The sequence below is a fragment of the Myxine glutinosa genome, chromosome 6 (genome assembly GCF_964187855.1).
Source record: "Myxine glutinosa chromosome 6, kmMyxGlut1.1, whole genome shotgun sequence".
NCBI lineage: Eukaryota > Metazoa > Chordata > Myxini > Myxiniformes > Myxinidae > Myxine > Myxine glutinosa.
The window spans coordinates 12,068,247-12,095,011 of NC_136266.1; the positions used below are offsets into that span (position 1 = coordinate 12,068,247).

The 26,765-nt window shown below is 49.6% G+C and overlaps 1 protein-coding gene across 2 annotated transcripts in view; it reads left to right on the forward strand.

Annotated features, from left to right (window-relative positions):
* The window catches only part of LOC137429591 (serine/threonine-protein phosphatase 6 regulatory ankyrin repeat subunit C), a 237,591-nt gene that overhangs the window by 146,993 nt on the left and 63,833 nt on the right, over positions 1-26,765 (forward strand). For both annotated transcript variants that reach the window (XM_078779599.1, XM_078779598.1), the window contains exons 16-17: positions 9,790-9,816; positions 10,024-10,092. In XM_078779599.1, coding sequence (XP_078635725.1) covers positions 9,790-9,816; positions 10,024-10,092 — 96 coding nt within the window. The remainder of the gene's footprint in view (positions 1-9,789; positions 9,817-10,023; positions 10,093-26,765) is intronic.

Genomic DNA, 26,765 nt, shown 5'->3' on the forward strand with positions numbered 1-26,765 from the left:
AAGTGAGTACGACCGGTTTTGATGCAAGGGTCAGGACTACTTTTTAACTTAGTGTGACACTTAGGTGTGGTTTCCCTCTACATTTAACCTAACACCCTGTGTGTGACAGTTTTAAACACTAGATATGTCCCACCTACTGCGTTGTGTACTAACTAACAGACTCACACCCACAATTAACCGAATTACGGAAAGAATTCGCAAATTAAACATAAAGCCGGTGGGGAGCATGTTATTTACAATTCTACAACCCAGGACCTGTTATTTTGTGGGAAAGAAGAGAAATTTGGAGAGGAGAAACACAGAATGCACTGCACTGCACCAATACACCATCAAAAAAATGCACCAAAATACAAGAATGTGCACAAATGCACAAAAATGCACAATCACCAAAAATGCACAAAATAAATGTTAATAATAAATGGCACATTTGCTGCTTGGCTGCTGCTTGGCTGCTGGGCCGCTGCGTCTTGCGTCTTCCTGCTTCATCTTCGGTGTGCCATCATAAAAACTTAGTCTTCTTTCCTGACAAACCAAAGGAATAAATAAAAAGGCACAAACCGTCTCCGTTTTTATTTCGGCCAGCAAGGCCATCTTAGGTGGTCTGACTGCATGGCATCGAGGCCACTTAAAACAGTGGTCCGCAGGGCACAAGGTAACGTTTGCAGCGATTGTCTGCCCCAGCAAAGGTGCCAGGCCACAGAACGTGTGGTCCATAGGTGTACTGGTGCAGGCAGCAGGGTGCATCGCAAAAGCACAGCCGCACAGCCGCACAGCTCAGGGTACCTGCACACTCCCCTCAACAAAGAAAATGGGTCCATGGGTGGCGAGGAAAGACAAAGCAGAGTTTAGCGGGGGCAAGGGCGCAAAGGTACACACAATGCAAGGCAATGCAACATGAGCATGGGAGAGCGAGCGGAGAAAGCTCGTCCCTAACCGTTCGTGACCCCCCATGTCAGCCTAAACTACCCTTGCCCCTCCCCGTATTTACACTTTACAAATTCCATCTCTACGTCCTGTCTCTTCTATCCCCCCTCTACGCCAAATTCGTCATCCAATCCCTCCCAAGAAGGAAGAGATGGAATATCACAATGGCACACTCCGTCATGATGCGTCTCACATTCCAAACATCTGCAAAACCTGGTGTGGAGTCCTGTCACGTTGGTGAGTGGATGTGGATGGTGCGAAGAGATTTCTTATCCTAACTATCCTTCTATTAAAATTAACTCACTTACACTACCTGGGGTCTTGCTCTGCCAATTCATTCATTCATTCACACTATGTGGTTCTAAAAACCAATTCCCATTGACCCACCCTGTGGTGCCTCCCAAATTTGGGGTCTCACTCCCCCAATTTTTCTCACTGTGCCTTCGCACAATTTCGGGGCTGGGTCGTGTGGCTCTACCAGCAGGTCCAACTACCTGCGCACCTCCGCCACTGAAGTCGCCACCCGAGCTTGCCTAGCTCCTCACAACTACCCTAACTCGGGAAGGCTCCTCCTGGCTCTCTCACCCCTCTGATGCCCTCTCTGGCATTGGGCTACCCGGGTCCTCTCTTAGCATTCTCGGGCCCCACTGAACTTGACTCTGAACTCTAACTGGCTCCCAGAGCCTACCTGCGGCCTCACCTGGCCAACAGACTACCAGTGGCGGAGTGCCCATTTAACCATACTCACCAATTAAGCCCACACGCCCAGCCATTCCACTCACTCATGCACCCATCAAAGCACTTCTTTCTACTACCTGCACCACAGGTGCCAATATCCAATAATTTACCTAAGCCCTCTACATAACTTTAAACTACGCTCCCCGGGTATTCGTGAAGGGGTCCATCTTCCCCCATCCACTCCTTCGCACCATGCACTCCACACCACTCATTCCACACCATTTACTCCCACCATTTACTCCACACACCTGTTCTCCACTTGCACACCAACAACAACAACAACATGCATTTTAAAGGCCATTTTCCCTGCTAGAGCGGGGGTTAGCCTTGCGATCCCAATGACAATCTTCTCCATTTTGCCCTATTTTCTGCATCTCTCCTTGTTAACCCCTTTGAGTATAACTTCATCATCATCATATAACTTCAAAAAATAAATAACTTCATCATTGAGTGGTTCTTCTTCATCACCATGCAAATAGCTGCAGTCTGTTATATCTAGAATTGGTCATGGATGAAATGAACAGGATTGCCATTGAGGTATTTAACCGCAGTGGGAAGCAAAAATAAGCTGAATTTTTGACGTTAACCGTCGGAGCAAAATCGCTCTTTGGTTTCAGCTCAGATGAAGAGTTAACACCCGAAACTTCCCACGGCGGTTAGCATACCTCGATCGACGTCCTGTTCTTTCATCCATTATTTTACCAGTGTGCCAACGCAGATCGACACTGGTGGCCTTCACCCCAAAACTCGTTCTTCATTAAACATATCGGTATCTAGTATAGACTTTTGGGGAAATCGGTGAAGATTCCAGGGGTCAAGCAAAATTTATGTTTTATATATTTATTTATATAAAATAAATATATAAAACATAAATATATTTATTGTTTTTTTTATTGTTATGTAAAAGAAGTATATTATTTATTTTTTGGTGGTTCGCTGGGCCACCTGACCAGATATTTTTTCGGGTGGCCTGTCGATTATTTGATGGTGAATTTGTGGGTTTTTTTTTTTGGACACTTAAACATGAATAAGAAAAAAAACAATATGGGGGGGATTCATGGCAGAATAAAAAGGGATTTATGTTTTTACGATGCTGTTGTTTGTGACCGCCATCGTCGGTGGTATTGTAACAACAACAACATGCATTTTAAAAGGCCATTTTCCCTGCTAGAGCGGGGGTTAGCCTTGCGGTCCCCATGACAATCTCTCCATTTTGCCCTATTTTCTGCATCTCTCCTTGTTAACCCCCTTGCCCGCATTTCTTCTTCCACCATCTTTAGCCAAGTCTTTCTCGGTCTTCCCCGTCTTTCTACATTCATTTCCATCACTCTTCTCAACCAGTCACTTTCATCCTTCCTCAACACATGACCAAACCATCTCAACCTGTTCCTCTTCACAGCATCAATCACAGGCTCTATTCCCATCATCTTTCGCAATTCATCATTTGTCTTCCTCTCTCTCAACGATACTCCGCACATCCGTCGAACCATTCGCATTTCCACCCTTTCCAACCTTCGTTGCTGCTCTACGTTCATTACCCATGTCTCGCTCCCATAAATCATAACACTTCTCACACATGCAGCATACACCTTTCCCTTCAGCTTCAACGACACTCCCCTCATCATCAGCACGCCACTCAATTCCCGAAACTTCTTCCATGCACATCTCACTCGAGCAACCGTTGCCGAGTCTGTTCCACCTTCTCCATTCAGCATGTCTCCGAGGTAGCAAAATGTTTTCACACCTTCCAGCTTCACGCCGTCTCCAAGATCCAACTCAACATTTCCTCCATCTGCAGCTCCCTCTGTGCACACCTTACATTTGAATGTAGCTGCCACACTGGTTAATGACCCTCTCAGACCAGTACATTTTTGATGAACCCACTCAGCGCACATTGTACACTGAATGGAGTTCACTCCGACACCCTTCCTACACACAGCACAGGGCCACTTCCCAGTTCTTTCCACCTCACCACATGCTTTACCACTTGCCATCACCTTCGTCTTTCCGATATTCACCTTCAGACCTTTTGTCTCCATACATTCCTTCCACGTGTTCATCTTTTCCTTCAGTCCATCCATACTTTCCGCAATCAACACCAGATCATCTGCATGCAACAACTCCCACGGTAAACCCTCCTTTACGTTCTGAGCCAGCACCTCCATCACAGCTACAAATAGTAGTGGACTTAGTACCGACCCCTGATGCACTCCCACCTTCACCTCAAACTCACCACTGTTCCCGTCCTTCGTCCTTACAGCTGTGCGCGTTCTTTTGTACATTGCCATCACTACTCTGATCAACCTTGCACACCATGCAAGTCCATTCACTCAACACACTTACACACATCCTCAATACACCACTTATACACTTTTACACACATACAGCATCAACTAACTAACTACTCCCCTCTAATACTTGTGCTTTCCCGTCTTCTGTTACGGATTCGTCACTTCCGTTGTTGTGGTTTTCATCCACTTGAAACATTTCTGGTCATGTATTATTATTATTATTGGGGTTTGAAGGAAACGGCGATTATTGTTGTTAAAAGGTAAGGTTATTGTTGTTAAAAGGCAAAAAGGGTTAATATTTTAAATGAAACAGGAAACCGGACCGAGAACCGGAAGACGACGAGGGAGAGGAAGAAGAGGGCGTGGCGAGAAAAGTCGGACAAGACGCGTGGCTTTCAGCTCCATAGCGAGCGTTATCGAACGAAAGTCGCGAGTGAACTTCGAGTTTCCTTGAATGGAACTTCCTGCGATAGGTGTTATCGCTAGAGGATTCAGAAACCTGCGTAGTCAGGTTTAGGCGTTGAGATTCTGAAGAATCCTCGCCTGGTCGCTTCGCCTCAAGTAAGGGCCATCGGCCATTTTGACCCTCACGCTTCGCTTACCGAAAGAGGTTTTTGCTACGCGTCAGCTTTTCTCACCATCCTGTCGTCTGTCGGGGATGTGTGTGCGCAAACACGGCGTTTGAGGATTACGTTGCGGTTCGCTGATTGAACTGTGAATGTGTATGTCTGGAGGGGGCCTTTGGGACTTCCCATTCCGCCGCCCGTTTGCCTTTGGTTTGGACCACGTGACTGTCTACGCTTTGCCTACGCCTCATTACTCGCCTCATCACTACTCGCAGGAGGAGATCACCTTTGAGTTATAGAGACATTGAGGAGTGTTCTTTTTCACTCCATTGGAACGCAGTGAGTTATCTGACTTTAGCTGATGGTACCATCATAAGATGTATGAAGTGTACCTTTGATTGCTATTGGTTGAACCGTTATTCTGGTGTGATTTTCAATACAATATTTGTTTGATTATAATCATTGGTGTGGTTTCACTATTGATTTCTAACACAGAGTAACATATTTTTCTGCCATGACTCCTCTCGGGGCTCGGAGGTGCACCGTGACCAGGGGGTCGGGGAGGAGCACGTAACATTTCCCTTACACTAAGCACTTCCCTCGTCGTTAACATCCATCTAATCTGACTACGTCCCCTCTACTTGTATCAATGTCTCTACTTAAATCTTATCCCTATACTGTCATCCTTCTAAATCCCTAACAATTATCCGCGCCCGCCCTGGCTAGTTCTCACTGCCAACCCCATAAATTATTGCTCATGTGCCCCCCCCCCCCCCAAAAAAAACCGAATGGTAAAGGTACCATTTGCCATCACTATCGCCATTTGTCCACTATACTTGAGCCTCTCGGTGCGGAAATACATTTTCACAGCTCGGCTTCGAAAAGCCGAGCAATGCATGCGGGTGGTTGGTCTCCTGTTGGTTGGGTCCGTCCGGCATTTTCGATTCTGGGGAGGAGGCATACTTGGGCCGAGGTTCTAGGCGCCATCTCTGCGTGGAGCCTTCCGGTCTCCGGCACGATGGCCCAACCTCCCCCGGCCGGAGCACCGCGCCCGCCAGGGGGCGAAGGTCCGGCCTCTCCTTCCTCCCCTTAAACCGTGCCATTCGCCTTTACGACGCGGCACCGACCATACAGGGCGGGGCCCGGCCCGAATCGTGCACGCTGCCGTGGCAACGATCCCCGCCGGCCCCCGCAGCACACAAAGCGCACCATGCCCCGAGAGCTCGCATCGGCTATCTGTCGGCCTATACTCTAACCCGCTCTGCGTCGATGCCTGAATCGCATTCTCACACCACGCGACCCGTTTCTCACTCGTACACCGAGGCGCTCCAACGCCTCCCACACATTCCACACATTTCGTCACTGCACTCGCTCGTGCATACCACCCAGGCGCACTCACGCCGCTCGCACACTCCATTATTACACACTCCTCTGTTACACACTCCTCTGTTACACACCTGGCCATCGCACACCCTCGCGTACACCCTCCCGTTACATCCTCTGTAACAACCATGGGTGTGCACTCCTGCACATACCCAATCAGCGCACACTTACCCACGGGTGTTGCAATCTCCTGTTGCACACCCAATCACGCGCTCTGGTGTGCATCCCCGCACACTCTTTGGCCATCGCACACTGTCGCACTCCGTTCCACACTCCGTTTCACACTCCTCCCACTCACATTCCATCATACACCCTAGCTTCGGCGCACACCTTTTCCTCACACGCGCGCCGTTCGCTTTCACACAGCCCACCACGGACCTTCCACGAGCGCCCGGGTGACGTCGTGATCCCAAGCGCGCGAAAAATCCTTTCCCGCCAAACACTTTCGCGCCATACATTTTCGTGCCATACACAACCCTACTCACCTCCGGGACCCTTTTCCGCAGCAGCGCCTGCAAATTCTCATTGGCGTTAGGCAGCACGACATCACGATGCGAACACGGACTTTGCACATATTCCATCTTTTTCTCCGACGATTTAATTTCTAAGTCTGCCGTCTCTTCAACCCCAATTTTCACTATAATTTTAAAATTTTCTTTTTTGTCGATGACTGCCGGTGCTAATAAAATTTTCTCTTCTAATTCGGCGGCCGTCGGCTTTTCCATACCCCGTGTCGCCATCTCCACCCCGGTCAACTTGGCTGTGCTCTACTCAAACTCGCTTCCCCCGTGTTTCTCACACCGCGTTACCTCGTCGCGTACCCCCACGACCTTCCCGCTCGACCTGCGCTCAATGTTCTCCCCAAATTTTTTGATGTGGCCACCCATTTTGCTTCCAAATTTATTTATGTTACCCCTTACCTCTTCCCTCATTTCTTTCATTTCCGCCCTTGATTTGTCCCCCTCTACTTCCAATCGACCACCCATTGCATCCATCTTTTTTTCTTGGATGTCCATTCTCCCATTTATTTTATTTATGTCATTCTTTTGGACGCCCATAATTTCTTTCGTTTCCCGGGTTTCGTTTTTTATTTCCTTCATTTCCTCGGTGGATTTATCACTCATTTTTTTGTCCCCCGTCGCACCGCGGAGCGAAAGGGGGACTATGGTTTTCCCCTCCGTCCGTCTGCCCATCCGTCCGTGCGTGCGTGCATGCGTAAACGAAGGACGGCATTCGAATTTGGTGTGTAGGTGCAGCCCACGTCAAAATCCAAGATGGCCACCGCCATGTATGTCTGATGCCATGTGAGCTGAATATCTTGAAACATAAGCGAAGTTACCCACCTCTAATCTGGTGTGTGGGTGTATCTAGGCATAAGGAAGAACGCTATTGAAAATTGGGTCGCCACGTCAAAATCCAAGATGGCCGCCACCATTTCTATGTCTGAACCTTGTGAGAGGAATATCTTGAAAATTAAGCGAAGTACTAACTTCTAATCTGGTGTGTGGGTGTATCTAGGCATAAGGAAGAAGGCTATTGAAAATTGGGTCGCCCCGTCAAACTCCAAGATGGCCGCCACCATATATATGTCTGAACCTTGTGAGCAAAATATCTTGAAAAATAAACGAACTACTAACGTCTGATGTGGTGTGTGGGTGTATCTACGCATAAGGAAGAACGCTATTGAAAATTGGGTCGCCACTTTAAAATCCAAGATGGCCACCGCCATGTATGTCTGAACATTGTGAGCGGAATATCTTGAAAAATAAGCGAAGTACCAACTTCTAATCTGGTGTGTGGATGTATCTAGGCATAAGGAAGAACGCTGTTGAAAATTAGGTCGCCACGCCAAAATCCAAGATGGCCGCCTTGCGTCTTCCACTTTGTCAACTCGCATCAGTTCACCGACGGGGGACCTCGGCGTAACGCTTGTTTAGTTCTGCCATGAATTGCGCCATGAAGGCTTGCATGTCTACCACCCCCACTTGCGCAGCGGGCGCAGCCCTCGTTGCCATGTGCGAGGCGCCGCCATTTTCTTCCCCTGCTCCCTCTGCCATCGCACCCTCATCAATCACATCCTCCATTTCTCCCAATTCTTCCCGGGGGTCCTGGGTTGATTCTAGCTCCTCCTCTACCTCCTCATTTACCCCCACCGGCATCCGACCGTCTTGGTTATCCATGGCACGATTTTAATTTGGTTCTTAATTAAATTTTGGCCGCTCGTAATTTTGAGGACGTTAGGCGCACTTCGGGTCAAATCCCACTCCCCGACACCAATTGTTGCGGATCTCCTCGTCGGCCTTTCCCCTTACCAAGGGGGGATCAGTCCCCTTGTCTTTGACTAGCCAACGGGATCCGGGGCTATGACGTTCCTTCCGGGCGGCGTTAAATAGGGTTGTAGGCCGAATTCCTATTACCTAAGTACCAACGCCGCCTAGGAAGCAAGGAAATAAGCCCGCCCGAATCACGGTTGTAGGTGGAAACGCCGAGCGATAGCGAACCGTGACCCGAGCCGTTATCAATGACTAAACCCGATCCGAGCGGTTCTGATCGTGCCACGCTTACCCAATGGAGGAAATCACTGATACGGTCGAATCAGGAAGAAACAAGGAATAACAATTGGTGTATTACACGATGTACAATGAGAAGAATAAGAACACACAGTGCAGCCTTATACAGTCTTATACTTATATGCGCCCCCAATACCAGTTCATAGGCGCTCCCAATGCAAGTTCAATAGCAAAGCGCCGCTCACGCAGAAGTCCTGTTGCATACGTCCTCATACAAAGCGCAATCGTGCAAGTCCCTCTTACAGTGCGCTCTTCCAACAAGTCCTTTATCATGCGCAAATCGTGCAAGTCCTCTGACAGTCGTGTTGCAACGATTCTTCCGCACGAGTCCTCCTACAACGATTCTTTCGCACGAGTCCTCCTACAACGATTCTTTCGCACGAGTCCTCCTACAACGATTCTTTCGCACGAGTCCTCCTCCAACGATTCTTTCGCACGAGTCCTCCTCCAACGATTTTTTCGCACGAGTCCTCCTCCAACGATTCTTTCGCACGAGTCCTCCTCCAACGATTCTTTCGCACGAGTCCTCCTACAACGATTCTTTCGCACGAGTCCTCCTACAACGATTCTTTCGCACGAGTCCTCCTACAACGATTCTTTCGCACGAGTCCTCCCAAGGGCTTTGTGCGCGCGCTTATATAGGCACGCCCTTACCACGCCCCTCACGCCATGTCACCTGAGCCCTGATTGGTTATGGCTCTTACCGTTGCTGTCTCCCCCGCTTCAACCTCGACGCCACGCTCCTCCCTCTCTCAAGCCTACCTCGTGTCCCTTGACTAGTGAACATCCTAATGCGAGGTGCCATAGCCAAAATGGGGCGCGGGATGGATTATGCCCAATGAGGTAGATTTGGAGCGTAGAGGCAAAATGAACGGGGCCTATCTTATTTCTTTTACACAACGCAGATGATACTAGGGAAATGGCCTTATCCTCACACATACTATGACATAACTAATGTTCTAATGGGCCTACATGTTGCTTGTGGACTAACTATGGGGGCAAACCTTTAACCTTTAATGATGTTATATGTACACTCTCAAAACCACAACAATATAATAAAGGGAGTGGAAGACAAGACGGGGAGAGAGAGAGCAAAGCACAACAGTAAACACTATTCTCTCTCATTGTCATATTAGGGGCCTACCTTGGGCCTTCTGCCCTTCTTTGTTACATTTCACAAAATGTGAGGTTTTAAAAAATCAGCATTTAATTATTATTTAAAGATTGTGAGTATCAAAACGCGATTATCGTTATTGATGATTTATGAACTCGGATGAGCGTTTACAGGTAATTAATCTCCCGCACTTCTCCCCCTAGATTGCCAACGAAGCTCCACTATACGTCGTGAGTATTACGGCACGATTTGCTTGACTTCCGTTTCGATTTCACCTTTGAAATGTTGCGCACTCGTGAATTGCTGTTTATTTTTGAGGGCTTGTTACAGCGACGAATGTACTCAGGAACCATGCTGTATGGCTGAGTGTAATAGTTATATCCAGCTGCTTGTTCCATGGCTGTTCAATTGACTAGTTTTATCTCAATTTTGCACAGTTACTTGAACCCATGGGTGGAAATTACGACTCTGGAAACGGCTGTCCTGTGAGCCCTCTGCACCTTGCTGTAAGTTTGATGTCCAGTCAGCTGTCTCTCTCCAAGACTCCTCCCTACGTACCTTTATCAGGCCCATGTGTTCAGTTTGATATAGACAGTCTCGCTGTTGATGAAAACCTGTCGAGTGTTTGGTTTTTTTCCTTTGGCTTTTGCTGCATAGCCACAAGACACATCCATAGAGTAAAGGCAAACCTTCCTTTTCATTACCCTCGCCTGAGGAGAGGGTATTGCATTTGAGTCCGTTTGTCTGTTTGAATGTTTGTCTGTTTATGTCTGTTTGTCTGTTTGAAGCCTGGTGTTGGGCTTGCGGCTAGGGTGCCAGCTTAGGATCCTAGGATCCTGGGTTCGAATCCCGGTCGATCGCTGAATTAACGCCAGGGGGGTTGACTCAGCCTGTCATCCTTCCGAGGTCGGCAAATTGAGTACCAGTTCACTGGTAATTCCCTGTTTGTCGTAAAAAGGCGACAAAAAGGGTTGGCGGCAGGAAGGGCATCCGGCCGTAAAACATTGCTTCAAAAAGGGGACCAAAAAAACAACAACAACCACGGTCCCCGAAAAAGGCCAACCCCCGCTTGCGGGGAAAAATGGCCTCTAAAGGTGGGGGTTTTTTTTTTTTTTTGTCTGTTTGAATGCATTACTCCCTGGTGGGAGTAACAATCGTGTGTGTGTGTGTGTGTGTGTGTGTGTGTGTGTGTGTGTGTGTGTGTGTGTGTGTGTGTGTGTGTGCGTGCGTGCGTGCGTGCGTGCGTGCGCGCGCGTGCGTGCGTCCCCGTATGTGGGTTTTTTTTTTTTTTTTTTTTTTTTTTTGCATACAAGATCGAGGCTCGTGAAAGAGCGAACGTTAATCACACAGAAAGACAAACCGACACATAAAACATATAACATCGGGAGCGGTAGACAAGATGGGGAGAGAGGGGGAAGGACACAAGCACAACATTTGAGAGCAGGGACCGAGAGACATGGAGACATGGAGACATCGAGAGATCTGAGAGAGGCCGAGGGCTTTGGGGGGGGGGCATGGGAAGGGGGCGGTGGGAGAGGTATAAAACATATGGACACTGCCAGGACTTCCAGGAAAGAAGTTGGAATTTCAAACAAGGTGGATCTGGGGTGAATTAGCGGGGGTAGAAAAGATCAAGGTTTTGGATGGGGGAAGATAAGAGATGGTGGTGAACAGCTGTTTTAAAGACCTGGAGGGAGGAGTGGGATTGAAAGGAGTGAGGGAGTTTGTTCCAGAGGCGGGAGAAAAGAGGAATGAAAGAGTGAAGGTGAGCAGAGAGCCGAGATTTCGGCAGTTTAACCATCAGAGGGTTGCTGGCAGATCTTGTGCGACCTGTAGGAATATTTGGGGGACAGAGCACAGAGAGAGCTGGGGGTGCAAGGCCGGAGAGGAGTCGGTAGAAGACAGAAAGACCACCTACCTGCCTGCGGTGAGTGAGTGAAAGGCCCTCAGAGATAGCTTCATCGCGGGAGATTCCAATAATTCTGAAAGCTTTGGTTTCAACAGCGTGAAGCCGAGCTAGGTGTGAGGCAGGAGCACCGGCCCATAGGGGAGAACAGTATTCCATTGAGCTGCGGATGAAAGCCTTGTATGTGGTGAGGAGCTCAGGTGTGCCGAGGAAGGACTTCGCACGACGGAGGATGCCCAGTCGGCGACTGGCTTTGGAGGCCAGCTTGGAAATGTGGTTTTCCCAAGAAAGATCATGGCAGATAGTGAGACCCAAAATCTTGAGCGACAGAACTTCTTGGAGAGGATTGTTGAGAAAGTAGATGGGAGGGTTGTCCAGTCGATCTTTTCGGAGAGGCATAGTAAGACTGTGAGATTTGTCAGGATTGAAAGACATGTTCCACTTGTTTGACCAGTCTGTGATTTTGTCCAGGTCTTCAGAGAGTGAGGAGGCAGCAGACTGCCGATCTGAGGGAAGAGGAATGGAGCGGCAGAGAGTGGAGTCATCAGCAAAGAGATAGAGAGGATTTTCGAGAGAGTCAGAGAGATCATTGATGAAGACCAGAAAAAGCACGGGGCCCAGAACACTGCCTTGGGGAACTCCAGCCTGAACAGGAAGAGGAGATGAGAGAAACCCATTCAGGGCCACACGTTGACGACGACTAGAGAGGAAGTCCGCCAGCCATGCGTGGAGATTTCCATGGATACCAAAGGAGGAGAGTTTGGTGAGCAGAGCGGGGTGCCAGACCGTGTCGAAGGCACGTGATATGTCGAGGGAGACGGCTCTAATTTCCTGTTTGGCATTGAGGACCTCCATCCATTGTTGAGACAGCAGAAGCAGCATGTCCAGAGTCGAGTGACCTGGTCTGAAACCAAATTGATGATCAGAGATCAAGCCATTGGAGAAGAGGAAAGATTTCATATCCGAAGCAATGATGGATTCCATGACTTTGCTGATAATTGGGAGAAGGCTGATTGGTCTGTAGTTGCTAGGATCTGTTTTTGCACCTTTTTTGTGCAAAGCGGTGATGTTGGCTGATTTCCAAGCAGATGGCAGTTGACCTTGAGCAAAAGAGAGGGTGAAGAGAACAGAGAGAGGGTGAGATAGAGCAGCAGAGCAGGATTTTAGGACACGTGGGCTGATGCCGTCGGGTCCAGTTGCAGAATCAGAGTCGAGGGTTGACAGAAACTTTTCCACCTTGTCAGGAGGAAAGGACACGGAGTCCAGGAGCAGCAGGGTACGACTGGGTATGGTGGGTACAGAGAGGGATGGGTTTGGGACACAAGATTTAGAGGCAAACACAGAGTTGAGGCATTCAGCTTTTTCACGTGCGGAGTCAGCTGTGTAGCCGTTTGAGGTAAGGGAGGGGATGGAGGGGGAACAAACACCAGAAACGGATTTGACCAGACGCCACCAGGATTTGGAAGAGGGAGACAGATAAGAGAGTTCGGTCTTGAGAACGGAGAGATATTGTTTCCTGGCTCTCCTGAGGGTGGACACACACTTGTTTCGGGCTTTGTGAAAGGAAATGAGATTTCCTTCCGTTGGATTTGCTTTCCAGGAGACGAAGGCAAGTTGTTTCTGGGCAACAGCCTCACCACAAGATTCCGTGTACCATGGACGGGAGGAAGGGTATGACAACTGAAGACGAGATGGGATAAATCTGTGCATGAGAGAGAGCAATTTACTTTGGAAGAATTCCCAGGATGAGTTGATGTCAGAGGTGGTAGAGATGGGAGACCAGTCCAGATGATTGATGGCTGCTTGAAGACCGTGCCAGTTGGCCTGAGTGAAATGCCAGACTCGTCGACGCTGAGCAGGCTCCCTGAGGATGGTCAGAGAGATGTCCACTTTAACAAGGACATGATCAGATGATCCGATCGGAGCAGAAGAAGAGCAGCAGACATTTTCAGGGAAGTTAGTCATAACCAAGTCCAGAAGAGAAGATGTTCCGTTGACTGAGATCCGGGTCGGGAAATTGACAGATTGTGTCAGTCCCAGTGAGTCGCAGAAGTCCTTTGCTGAGGAGCCATGGCTGGTGAGAGAGGTACCCACACCCAGCCAACTGGCATGATGACAGTTGAAATCACCACATATGAGGAAGAGAGAGTTGGGATGAGTAGATAGAAGTTGGTCCATATCATCAGACAGCGAGATGTAGATGGAGTCATCACTGTTTGGTGGACGGTACAACACACATATGAACAAGAGGTGGGAGCGAAGGGGAAGCCGTAGCCAGAGGTATTCCTGGGGGTGAGGTGGAGAGAGTGCAGTGCAGGGCGAGTGAGGAAGAGAGTTTTTGATAAAGATAGCAACCCCGCCTCCAGGACGAGGCTCAGGTCTATCATACCGGAGGAGGGAGTAGCCCGGGAGAGATACTATGGAATCAGAGACATCATAAAGGAGGAAAGTTTCTGTTAAGCAGATCACGTCTGGTTTGACAGAAGCAACCTGTATGGAGAGATCAGTTAAGTTTGAACGAAGGCCCCGGATGTTTGAGGTCCATACCGTTAATGAAGAGGAAGGGGGAGCATCAGATACAGAACAGGGGGGAGGAGGGGTAGGGTAAGATGTGGAAGAGGTGGAAGAGATAGGGAGAGCTGTTGAAGGTGTGTCAGAGATTTCAGAATAGCTCGGAGAAAGGGAAGGATGGGGCGGACAAAAGGTTTGATGGTGATTGGGTGAGCCACAATGAGGTGTTATTTGAGGAGGGGGAAGAGCGAGGCAGAAGGTTGGGGGAGATGGAGGTGAGAGTTTGAAGGGGGAAGAAGCGGGGAGGACGCTTTGAGGAGGGGGAGTGAGAGGGGGGAAATTGAGAAGCAATGAGGGTGGGGAGATTTGAAGGGGAGGGGTGAGGGGGGAGTTTGGGAGGGAAGGGACAAGGGGAGGGATTTGAAAGGGATGGGATATGGGGGAGATTTGGAGGGGAGGGGTGAGGCAGGAGTCTAGGAGGGGAGGGGCGAGGGGGCGTCTTGGCGGGGAGGGGTGAGGGGGTAGTTTAGGAGGGAGGGGGCAAGGGGGGAGATTTGAAAGGGATGGGTGATGGGGAAGATTTGGAGGGGAGGGGTGATGGGGAGGATTTGGAGGGGAGGGGTTATGGGGAAGATTTGGAGGGGAGGGGTGAGATTGGATTTTTGAAAGTGTACGATTTATGGGAAACGAACATTTATTGCAAAATGAGTTTCTTGTGACCTTCGAGTTAAAAATACGTTTGAGGACGCTGGATGGAGGATGGAGTGCAGGAGAGTTTAGGGAATGTAGAAAAAAGGCACTATAGGAGATGGATATTTTTTTTGGGATGAATTGATTTGGTGAGCAAGTCGAAAGCAGCCTTTTAAAGAAGAAGAAGAAAAAGGTGTTATAAAATATGACGGAATACATAACTTGAGGGGAAAGTGTAAACATTGAAGGTTAATGAGTGAAAACTATCTGGGGAAATGGGGGAGAAACACGTGGTCGAAGAACGAACGAACGAATAAGAATGAATAAACGAATGAGAACAGAGAAGGAAATGTTTTTTTTTTTTGTTTTTTTTTGTTGTTTTTTTTTTGAGTTGAGATTTACACAAGGAAGTAGGCTATGGGTGAAAATACTGGGAATACAGAGAACGAAAGTTATTGGATCACAAACGACGGACCGCTGAGAGAAAAACAAAGCCTCAAGGTTGTACAGTGCACACTGTACAAGGCCTCAAGACACGACACGGCAAACAGACGATCAATTTATGAAAGATAAACACCGAGAAACAACCAAAGTTGCACACAATAACTTCACACACCGAAAGATAAATACAGTTTCGACAAAATACAATTGTGAACAGACTTAACTTCGAAAAACGTGGAGACCGTGTGGAGCTTCGAAAATCCCTCCCACCGTCTCCCATGTTCATGTGTTTGTGAACAAGATATCTGGAAAAGTTCTGAACGGATTTGGATGAAAGTTGGTGGGATGATTGGCCTTGGGATAAGGAAGAATTGATTAGTTTTTGGTGAAGCTCAGGATATTATTCCGGATCCAGGAATTTTTTGAAGGATTTTTCTTACCATTGGAAGATGGGGCTCAACAGCGGCCACCCACTGCGGGAGTATGCGCTCTACTGAGTGGCGTTCTCGTTTCTTTATTTGTTTGTCCGCACAATAAATATGATTTTCTCAGCAACGGTTGGTCTGACTGACAGGAAATTTTCACCATAGGTGAAACTCCACCTGTAGAATTTTTTAATGATAATTATGTCATAGGTCACATGGTTCGGCCGCCATCTTGGAAAAACCGAAAAACTTTGCACCTCTATAATTACCTCTGAAAGCGCTGAATAAAAAACATTGAGACATGGCTTATTGTGATGCTCTCCATGGGGAATAAAATATGTTAATGATGATGTCATAGGTGCCTCCATTTTGACGTCATAATTCGACAAGTACAAAACTTCATCCTATCAAGATGAAATTTCTTCAGCGTCATGTGGGCATAAATTGGTAGAGAAAAAAAATAATGATTACGTCATCGGCCACGTGGTTCGGCCGCCTTCTTGGAAAAACTGAAAAACTTTGCACCTCTATATCTCTGAAAGCGCTGAATAGAAAACAATGAGACATGGCTTATTGTGATGAACTCTCCGTGGGGAATAAAATATGTTAATGATGATGTCATAGGTGCCTCCATTTTGACGTCATAATTCGACAAGTACAAAACTTCATCCTATCAAGATGAAATTACTTCAGCGTCATGTCGGCATAAATTGGTGGAGAAAAAAAAAATGATGACGTCATCAGTCACGTGGTTCGGCCGCCATATTTGTTTTAACACAAAAGCCTTAAAAACCTCTGAAAATATATCCTGGCGAGGGTTTGCAATCTCTGATTGCTCTTTCTCGTTTTATCTGCTTTTGAGCCTCGTTTAGTTTATTATTACTCTAGAAACGGTTAATGTGATATTGGATAAATTGCACTAGCACAGACTTAGCCTTTTAATTGCATCATTTTAATCATTGTACTGAAGGAGCTGCGCTGCAACGCGAGTCGAAAGAATTGACGCGACCAAAGACGGAATTCTTCCGAGTTGCTTTATTGAAACAAAACAGCTCAGGTATTCTGACAAGCCCGTTTATCGGGCAGCAATATATATACACATTTATGCCGGGGCGTTTGCCCGGGAAAACCGAGACCGGGCATGCCCGGGTGTCAAGGGCGAGTCCTGGAAAGGCGAGTCTGGACATGCCCGGGCGTCCTGGACGCGGCCTGGCAAGTCGAGGCTGGGCGTGCCCGAGCGCTCTGGGCGAGCCCTGGAAAGGCGAGAGCGGGCATGCCCGGACGCTCTGGGCGAGCCCTGGAAAGGCAAGTCTGGACATGCCCGGGCGTCCTGGACGCGGCCTGGCAAGGCAAGTCGAGGCTGGGCGTGCCCGGGCGCTCTGAGCGAGCCCTGGAAAGGCGAGAGCGGGCATGCCCGGGAAAGACGAGACCGGGCGTGCCCGGGAGGTTCGGGCGTGCCCGGGAACAGCGAGTCCGGGCATGCCCAGGAGAGGCGCGTCTGGGCCCGTCCGGACGAGCCCGGCATGGCGATCGCGCCCTGGCCGCGTCCTGGCAGGTGCAAGGCGATTGTGTACATTCAGCGGGAACCGCTACACACGCCCCTCCAGAATTGACCTGCACCGGCAGGGTCAATTTAAGGGGGGTCTGGATGACCCGGCCGAAGCGACCCCTGGAGGGTCGTGGGGGGGGGGGGGTCCGATCTGGTGGTGGGTGGTCGAGCGGGGGGAATTGTGGACGGGGGGCGGCCTCGCCGTGGAGGAAGGGCCAACCGTGGTGGTCGGTCGACGTCCACGTGCGCCGGTTTGAGGCGGTCCACAGAGATCCGGTCCGACCGGCCGCCGACGTCGACGACGAAGGACTTGTCGCCCCGTCACAGGACCCGGAAGGGCCTGTCGTACGGCGGCCGGAGTGGCCTCCGGTGCGCGTCATGACGCACAAAGACGTACTCCGCTGTGCGAAGCGCCGGGGGGATGTAGGACTGGGGGCCACCGTGGCGGGACGTTAGCACGGGGGCAAATCGTCGGGCGGCCTCCTGGAGGTCCGAGCGCTGGTGTGCGGCGGACCAGGGACTGGCAGTGTCGGGCACGAACTCGCCTGGGACGCGGAGCGGCTGGCCGTAGACGGGCTCGGCGGCGGACGCCCGGAGGTCCTCCTTGGGGGGCCGTGCGGAGGCCCAAAAGGACCCACGGCAGCCGGTCGGTCCAACCGTCATCCTGAAGGCCGGCCATGAGTGCGGCCTTCATGGAGCGGTGAAACCGCTCGCACAACCCGTTGGCTTGGGGGTGGTAGGCCGTGGTGCGGTGCAGCGTGACCCCCAATGAGCGGGCGACCGCGCCCCAAAGTTCGGACGTGAACTGTGGGCCGCGGTGGGACGAGATGTCCGCTGGTGCGCCGAAGCGCGCGACCCAGGTGGCGATGAACGCCTGTGCCACGTCGGCGGTGGTGCTGGAGGTGAGGGGCTCGGCCTCCGGCCACCTGGTGGTCCTGTCCACCATGGTGAGCAGGTGGGTGAACCCCCGCGATGGGGGCAGGGGACCCACCAGGTCCACGTGGACGTGTTCGAAACGCCGTGTAGGCACGGTGAAATAGACCGAGCAGCTCGCGGTCGAACGTGCTGTATTTTAACTCGTTCGGCCGGAGTTGCCGGCTGAAAAAAGCGAGTGGCTGCCAAACCCCGTCCACCCATTGTTCATGGACGGCGCCCACCGCGTAGTTGGAGGCGTCCGTTGTGAGGGCGATGGGTGCGTTGAGCACCGGGTGAGCCAGCAGCGTTGCGTCAGCGAGGGCCCGTTTTGCGCTCGCGAAGGCCGCGTCCATGGCCGCGGACCAAACAATGTCATGCTTGGCCGGCTTGCCCCGGGGGGCCTCGTAAAGGGGCCGCATGAGCTGAGCAGCGCGGGGCACAAATCGGTGATAAAAATTCACCATGCCGAGGAACTCTTGTAGGGCCTTGATGGAACGGGGACGCGGGAACGTGGTGATGGCCTCGACCTTGGTCGGCAGCGGCACGGCCCCGGTCTTGGTGAGGCGGTGGCCCAAAAAGTCAACGGTCGTCGTGCCGAAGTGGCATTTGGCCGGGTTGACAATTAAGCCGTGCTCGCTGAGGCGACCGAACAGTGTTCGGAGGTGGAGGAGGTGCTCGGCGCGGGACGTGCTGGCGACGAGGATGTCGTCCAGATAGACGAAAAGAAATGGCAGGTCACGCAGCACGCCGTCCATTAAGCGCTGGAACGCCTGGGCCGCGTTCTTGAGGCCAAACGGCATCCTCAAAAATTCGAACAGGCCGAACGGCGTGATGACGGCCGTCTTCGGGACATCGGCCGCCCGGACAGGGACCTGGTGGTATCCCCGTATCAGGTCAATTTTGGAAAATATGACCCGTCCTGCCAAACGGGCGGAAAAGTCCTGGATGTGCGGGATCGGGTACCTGTCGGGGGTGGTAGCGTCGTTGAGGCGGCGGTAGTCGCCACACGGGCGCCATCCGCCCCCCGGCTTTGGCACGATGTGCAGTGGTGAGGCCCACGTGCTATTGGAGCGTCGCACGATGCCGAGGTGCTCCAACGCGTCGAACTCGGCCTTTGCCACGGCGAGTTTGGCCGGGTCGAGGCGGCGGGCCCGTAGTGGGTATGTGGTGCTCGATCCCATGCCGCACCGCGACGGCCGAAAACGTCGGCCGCGTGAGGGCCAGGAATTCCGCGAGCAGGCTAGTGAACTCGTTCGCCGTCGGGAGGGCGCACGCCAGTTCGGTCGGCGCGGAGCTGCTCATCGTGCACGCCAGGGAGCTGAAGGTCTCGACGTTGACAAGGCGACCTCGTTTGACGTTGACCAGCAGCCTGTGCGCGCAGAGGAAGTCGGCGCCCAGCAAAACCATGGGGACGCAGGCGGTCACAAAGGTCCACTGAAAGCCCTGGCTGCCGAAGCAGAGGGTGACGTCGCGCGGGCCGAAAGTGCGTATGGCCGAGCCATTAGCAGCGACCAAAGAGGGGCCGCAAACGGCCTCCCGCCTGTCCTGCTCGGAGGCGGGTATGACGCTCAGTTGGGCGCCGGTGTCACAAAGGAAACGCCGCCCGGACGCTTTGTCCCGAATAAAAAGCAAGTTGCCCGAGTGGCCGGCGCTCATGGCTGGGAATGAACGCCGGCCCGGCCGTTTCCCGACTTGCCGAAAGTGCACGGGGGTCGGCACGTCCGAGCCTTGTGTCCGAACCTGGCGTGGTAATAACACCACGCCTGGTCAGGTGGAGGCCCCGGCCGTCGTGTCGGAAGCGGTCGGCGCGGCGTGGCGGCCGCCAGTTGCACCGGCAGTTCGGCCTCCAACCGCGCAGGGCGCTCGGGCGTCGTGGGCGTCGCCTCGGACGGCGGCAGGCTCCAGGTAGCCGCGCCGATGTGTTGGCCCGCCGAGGAGATCTTATCGGCTTCCCTGGCGAGGGCGCGGGGATCGGTGATCGACGTGCCAGCCAGGGCGAGGCGTACCGGGTGAGGCAGCTGGCGAACGAACAGCTCGCGGAACAGAAAATCCGGAGAGTGCTCACCGAGCAACGAGAGCATATAGTCCATGCGCTCGGACGGGCGCGTGTCGCCGAGCTCGGGCAGGTCGAGCAGGCGCCGTGCGCGTGCCGCCGGTGAGAGGGCGAAAGCGTCGAGGAGGAGCGTCTTCAGCGCGTCATACTTGTCAGCAGCCGGCGGGTGCTCGAGGAGGCTCAGGGCGTGGGCCGCGGTGGCGGAACCGAGCGCTGCCACGACGTGGTGGAAGCGGGTGTCGTCCGCGGTGATGCCTTGCAGGGCGAACTGGGAGTCCGCCTCGGCGAAGCAAACAGCCGCGTGAGCCTCCCAGAAGGTAGGCAGTTTAAGAGTCACTGCCGTGTCCATGTCGGTAGGTCACCAGTGAAGGAGCTGCGCTCCAACACGAGTCGAAAGAATTGACGCGACCAAAGACGGAATTCGTCCGAGTTGCTTTATTGAAACAAAACAGCTCAGGTATTCTGACAAGCCCGTTTATCGGGCAGCAATATATATACACATTTATGCCGGGGCGTTTGCCCGGGAAAACCGAGACCGGGCATGCCCGGGTGTCAAGGGCGAGTCCTGGAAAGGCGAGTCTGGACATGCCCGGGCGTCCTGGACGCGGCCTGGCAAGTCGAGGCTGGGCGTGCCCGAGCGCTCTGGGCGAGCCCTGGAAAGGCGAGTCTGGACATGCCCGGGCGTCCTGTACGCGGCCTGGCAAGTCGAGGCTGGGCGTGCCCGGGCGCTCTGGGCGAGCCCTGGAAAGACGAGAGCGGGCATGCCCGGGAAAGACTAGACCGGGCGTGCCCGGGAGGTTCGGGCGTGCCCGGGAACAGCGAGTCCGGGCATGCCCAGGAGAGGCGCGTCTGGGCCCGTCCGGACGAGCCCGGCATGACGATCGCGCCCTGGCCGCGTCCTGGCAGGTGCAAGGCGATTGTGTACATTCAGCGGGAACCGCTACAGTACACCCGATGAGGCTTTTCCCATCTTGATCTGCGATTAATACGTATGGATTCTTCTAATCATCCCAAATACTTCACATAAATTGTTTAGGAGATTGGAATAATCTTCCAGGAGTTTTGATGTTTCTCCACTTATGATTGTACAGCTGTGTGAACAGCACAGCCGTGTGCATGAACGTAGGACCGATACACCACCCATCAAACCCTCGATTGTCGAAATGTTCACGTGGTCAACACGAATTGTCACAAAATCTTTTCCAGTTGGAGCTTTGACGTTCCCTTTTTTATGGGACTAACAGAGGCCTTTGGTTAAAAATATCATGATATAAAAAAAGAAGTCTTTTATTCTTGTGCTGGTTGAAAGAACCAAAACATGGCAGGTTATGCAAGTCTTTGAATGTCTTCTCAATTCCCATTTCCTCAAGCATCTTGAATCTGTCTTCTCTCTGACTATCAACATGGCTTTCGTGAGGCAAAAGTCTACCCATGATATCCTGTGATAGTCTTGCATTACGAATGTCTGGGCCTCTTCTGTGAGAGAATTTGGGGAATCCTTTGTCATGGGCCTTGATATCTCAAACGCCGACAGAGTTTGACAGAGTTTAGCATCGGGGTCTGATATCCAAGCTTCCCTCTTTCGATTTTCCTCCTTCACTCTGCTCTCTCATATTGAACTTTCTCTCTGACCGCTCTATCTCCGTAATTGTTGATGGTTCAACATCTCCCTCCTTCCCTATCAACAGCAATGTCCCTCAGGGGTCTGGTCTGTCTCCAACACTCTTCCTTCTTTTTATCAGTGACTTTCTTTCTTCTACAAATGGCTAAATGCACTCATATGCTGATGACTTGACATTACATTCCTCCATGTTTTTCCCATCTGCCCCATCTTCCCTCACTCGATCTACATCTCGTTTGCTCACATCCACCTCTTTAAATTCGGATTTGGACAAGATTTCCCAGTGGGGCAAATGTAATCGTCAGATTAAGCTTTATGCTTCTAAAACTCAATTTCTTCCCATCTCTCTTTAAAACTCCTCTGAACTCTCCAATCTCCTTTGAAATCCCCACAATTACACGATGCGATTCAACAAACCTACCAGGTATTACCCTAACATCAAATTTGTCCTGGAATCCACACATTACACAAACAGCTGAGCCTGCCTCGAAGAAACTAGGAGTCCTGTTCAGATGTCGAAGATCCTCTCCTCTGAACAGTTGCTTCAACTATATAAAGGATTGATTCGTCCTTGTATAGAGTGCTGCTTTCACATCTGGGGAGGTTCTAGCTCCACATACTTACTGGACAGAATTGAATCAAAAGTAATCCGACTTATCAACTCTCCCAATCTAACCTCAAAACTCGACTCGTTCGAATCACGCCGCAAAGTTGGCTCTTTCTTTTTTCTACAGATACTTTCATATAAGACATGTCACCTCGCTGACAGGAACACCAATCTTTAAGTAAATGAAAAAAAAAAAAAGGTTGTTGTTGTTTGGTGTTGAAAAAGACATTAACTGAAAGAAATGGGGGAAAATGTATGATTTGGATTCGCGGAGATTTGTGGAGATTTGGAATCAACGTGGTGGATAAAACATCGTTGTAGGGAGAGGGATACGTGGTTATGTTTACTTCCTGAGAGTTGTTTTATTGAAATCCGATCTCAAGTTAACAAAGAAGGATTCCTGGGCGATCCTGCTCTCCGTGCAGGGATAACCAATGACACGTGTTGGCATTTGCAGTTTTGACACGCGTGTCCATGTACCCATAAAAAAAAAATTGGATCACAAACATTCCGGGGAGTTACCCGAATCCACCGTAGTTGGATTTATTGAAATCTGTTATTCCGTTCTCAAGTTATAACATGACAAGCAAACAGCCAGACACGGCTCCTTTTATAATATAGATTACTTCGGTTTCTGCTCCTAAGAACTTACTGGTTATGTACCTCCACCAATCGCGAGACCATGTGCCAACTCGACAAGCCACTATATCTCATTATTGTTGTGTGGCCATTGGCAACTCAAGGTTGGGCCGTTATGTTTGGTGGTGAGGTATGCTATTAGCCAATTGATTAAGAAATTATTTTACGATTATTATTTATTGATTTTAATTGATGAGGAGGGGAGTGTCGTTGAAGCTGAAGGGAAAGGTGTATGCTGCATGTGTGAGAAGTGTTATGATTTATGGGAGCGAGACATGGGTAATGAACGTAGAGCAGCAACGAAGGCTGGAAAGGGTGGAAATGCGAATGGTTCGGTGGATGTGCGGAGTATCGTTGAGAGAGAGGAAGACAAATGATGAATTGCGAAAGATGATGGGAATAGAGCCTGTGATGGATGCTGTGAAGAGAAACAGGTTGAGATGGTTTGGTCATGTGTTGAGGAAGGATGAAAGTAACTGGTTGAGAAGAGTGATGGAAATGAATGTAGAAGGAAGTCGAGGACGGGGAAGACCGAGAAAGACTTGGCTAAAGATGGTCAAAGAAGAAATGCGGGCAAGGGGGTTAACAAGGGGAGATGCAGAAAATAGGGCAAAATGGAGAAGATTGTCATGGGGATCACAAGGCTCACCCCCGCTCTTGCAGGGAAAATGGCCTTAAAATGCCTGTTGTTGTTGTTGTATTTATTGATTTTAATTATGCAATTAATCAAACAATTATTGTACACCTCTCCCTCCCAATAATGTCTCTATGTGCTGCACGGCGGCATTGCCGGAGGCGCCCTGGCAATGCTGCGCTGGAGGATAATTATTTATTTGGCATGGGGGAGGTGCACTTTGAATGTATCTGTACTTGTTCTCTCTTTCTTCATTTTACTATCAATGCAGCTCTTTTATTTAAGGCCTGGCCTCTTTGAGGATTAAATAGTCCATGACTGGAGCCTTCAAAATTATATGTATATGTATGTGTATATATATATATATATATATATATCTATATATATATATATATATATATATATATATATATATATATATATATATATATATATATATATATATATATATATATATATATATATATATATATATATACATATATATATACATACATACATACATACACACACACACACACACACACACACACACACACACACACACACATACAGACTTGGCATTTAATATGGAATTTTTTTTTTTTCTTGACTTGGGTGTACTTTCTTAACTCAGTATATCAATCTGGTGAGTTTCTTTTACACTTTGGTGATTTATTTGTTAAAAGAACCATGTCAATGATTGTCTGTCGCAGCAAGAAGTCAACAACAGGATTATATCACAGGTGGCGTGGCAAAATGTACGGACAGGTGCATTTGATGATTGGCTTCACAGTCGGGTATACAAGGGTTGTTGCGTTCTGTATTAGTGGAAAACAACTGCTGCACATCTCCAAAAGTTATTGCCGCTTCCTCTGGAGATGGTCCGTCAACTCGACAATGCTGTTTGTCATGGAGTGGTGGCTTTAAGAAATTACGGCATGAAACAGCGTGCTATTGCTCGGCAGTATGGCATCACTCAAGGTCAGGTGTCAAAGATCCTGTAACGAAATGCTCAGAGGGGTGTCCCTACTCCAACATCGAGGCCAGGATGTCCCCGCAGAACCACAAGGACGGATGATCACCAGCTGCCCCGGTTAGTCCGCAATGGCCGTACCAAGTCAGCTAATCGGCTTAGGGCTGAGTGGCAGCAACTAACAAATGTGCCTGTATCCAGAAGGCTAGTCAACCAACGACTGGTTCAAGCAGGCTATCGTGCCAGGCGTCCCCTGAGAAAGCCATGCCTGACCAGACAACACCGCCAGCGCCGATTGCAGTGGGCCAGAGAGCACCGTCAATGGCAGCCAGGACACTGGAATCACGTGATCTTCAGTGACGAGTCTAGATTTCTGGTCTATCTTCAAGCTGGCCACGTCCGAGTGCACAGACAAGTGCATGAAGCCTACAACAAAGATTGTATAGTGCCAAGAGTCCAAGCTGGAGGTGGTGGGGTGACGGTTTGGGCTGCTTTTCATGCAGGGGGCAAAACTGACCTGGTTGTTCTGAATGGAAACCTGAACCAGTTCAAGTACAGGGCCATTCTGGAAGAAACATTGCTTCCATTTGCTCATGCAGCCTTTCAAGGAAACTTTGTCTTCCAAGATGACAATGCACGGCCTCATCATGCTCGCATGATCCAACACTTTCTTTCTGACTGGGGTGTAGAGCATACGGAGTGGCCTGCCATGTCCCCGGATATGAATCCGATAGAGAACTTGTGGGCAGAATTAACGCGTCAAATCGACCACTTGGACCAACAGCCGACCTCTGTGCGTGAATTGCAGCAGGCTATTGTCACTGCATGACAAGCGATTCCTGTCCAAACCTTGGCAAATCTCGTGAACAGCATGCCTCAACGTGTACGTGCTCTACTGAATGCTCGTGGGGGTTACACGAAGTACTGAACTGTAATTTTACTGTCCATAATCCCAGTCGTAATTTAACTTTTGTTTTTGTTAAAAGAAATTTGGGCTAATGTGCAAAATAAAGAGATACTTCTGGAGAACGTACAGAAGTTTAACACAGTACTGTCCATGAATTGAGTTCGATATCAGTTTACATCACTTTCAAGGATCAATTTATTTGTTTCGAAATGTCAAATGTGGTTTTTGTTTCTTTTAAAGGTCACATTAACAAAATCTAGAATAATTTCAACCTAATTCCAATGAACTTTTGGTTCTAAGACATCTTGAAAAGTAAGTTCACCCCCGCAAAAAAAATATTCCATATTAAATGCCAAGTCTGTATATTAACAACATATTCTTTTTTTATTTTGGAGTGATCAAGTCTGTCTATACACCGCCCTGTTCAATATTTTGTCTGATTGGAAAAAAATTATGTTTTTCCCATAGGTGTGGATTAATTTGAAGTAACTTTTGCTTTAATTTTTTTCTCTTCAGGGAGCGTTTCAGTGTGGGACAGAAAACAGACAGACAGCATTAGCCTATTTTATATATCGATTCTTAAATGGCCGTAAACCATTACAAGTCAGGAGACGACGATGGTTCACGAGCGAGCGGTATTCAATGACAAAGGTCAAAACCGACATTGAAAATATATAAATAGGAATGTATTATCTGTTGTAAGACTAGTTAGCTACACAATACCGAAAATTCGGTTCGATTCCGGCAACTTTGAAAATTTGACCTATGTGACCTTGAAATGTCAAAACGAAGGTTACTGACCTTGAAATGGGATAGAAAATAATGTATAATCAGTTATGAGGCTAGTTAGCTACACAATACCAAAAATTCGGTTTGATTCCGACAACTTTGAAAATTTGACCTTTGTGACGAAGATTTGTGTCGAAGGTCGATGATTCTGAAATTTGTTGGAAAACTTGCATTTCATGATGTATGTGATAATATAAAAACATGTACGATATTTCATTCACCCTATCAGGAAGCGAACAATGTAATAAAACCATCAAAAATCGACGTTTCTAAATTTTGTGACCTTGTGACCTTGACCTTCAGGCGAAAATGAAAAATTGAGCTCTGTGGGGCTAGACACGTGACATTGGCCTAACCAAATACCGAAACCCCTGTCAGATTCCACCAAACCCCTCGAAGAAGATGTAGCTTGAACTCGATTACCCCCGAAAAAGACATCTTTTTCGGGCGTGGCTCCGCCCACAATGGGCGCAATACGCCCACTCCAGGCAGGACACAACGAGATCATGATATCAACCTCCTACCCAAGTTTCATCA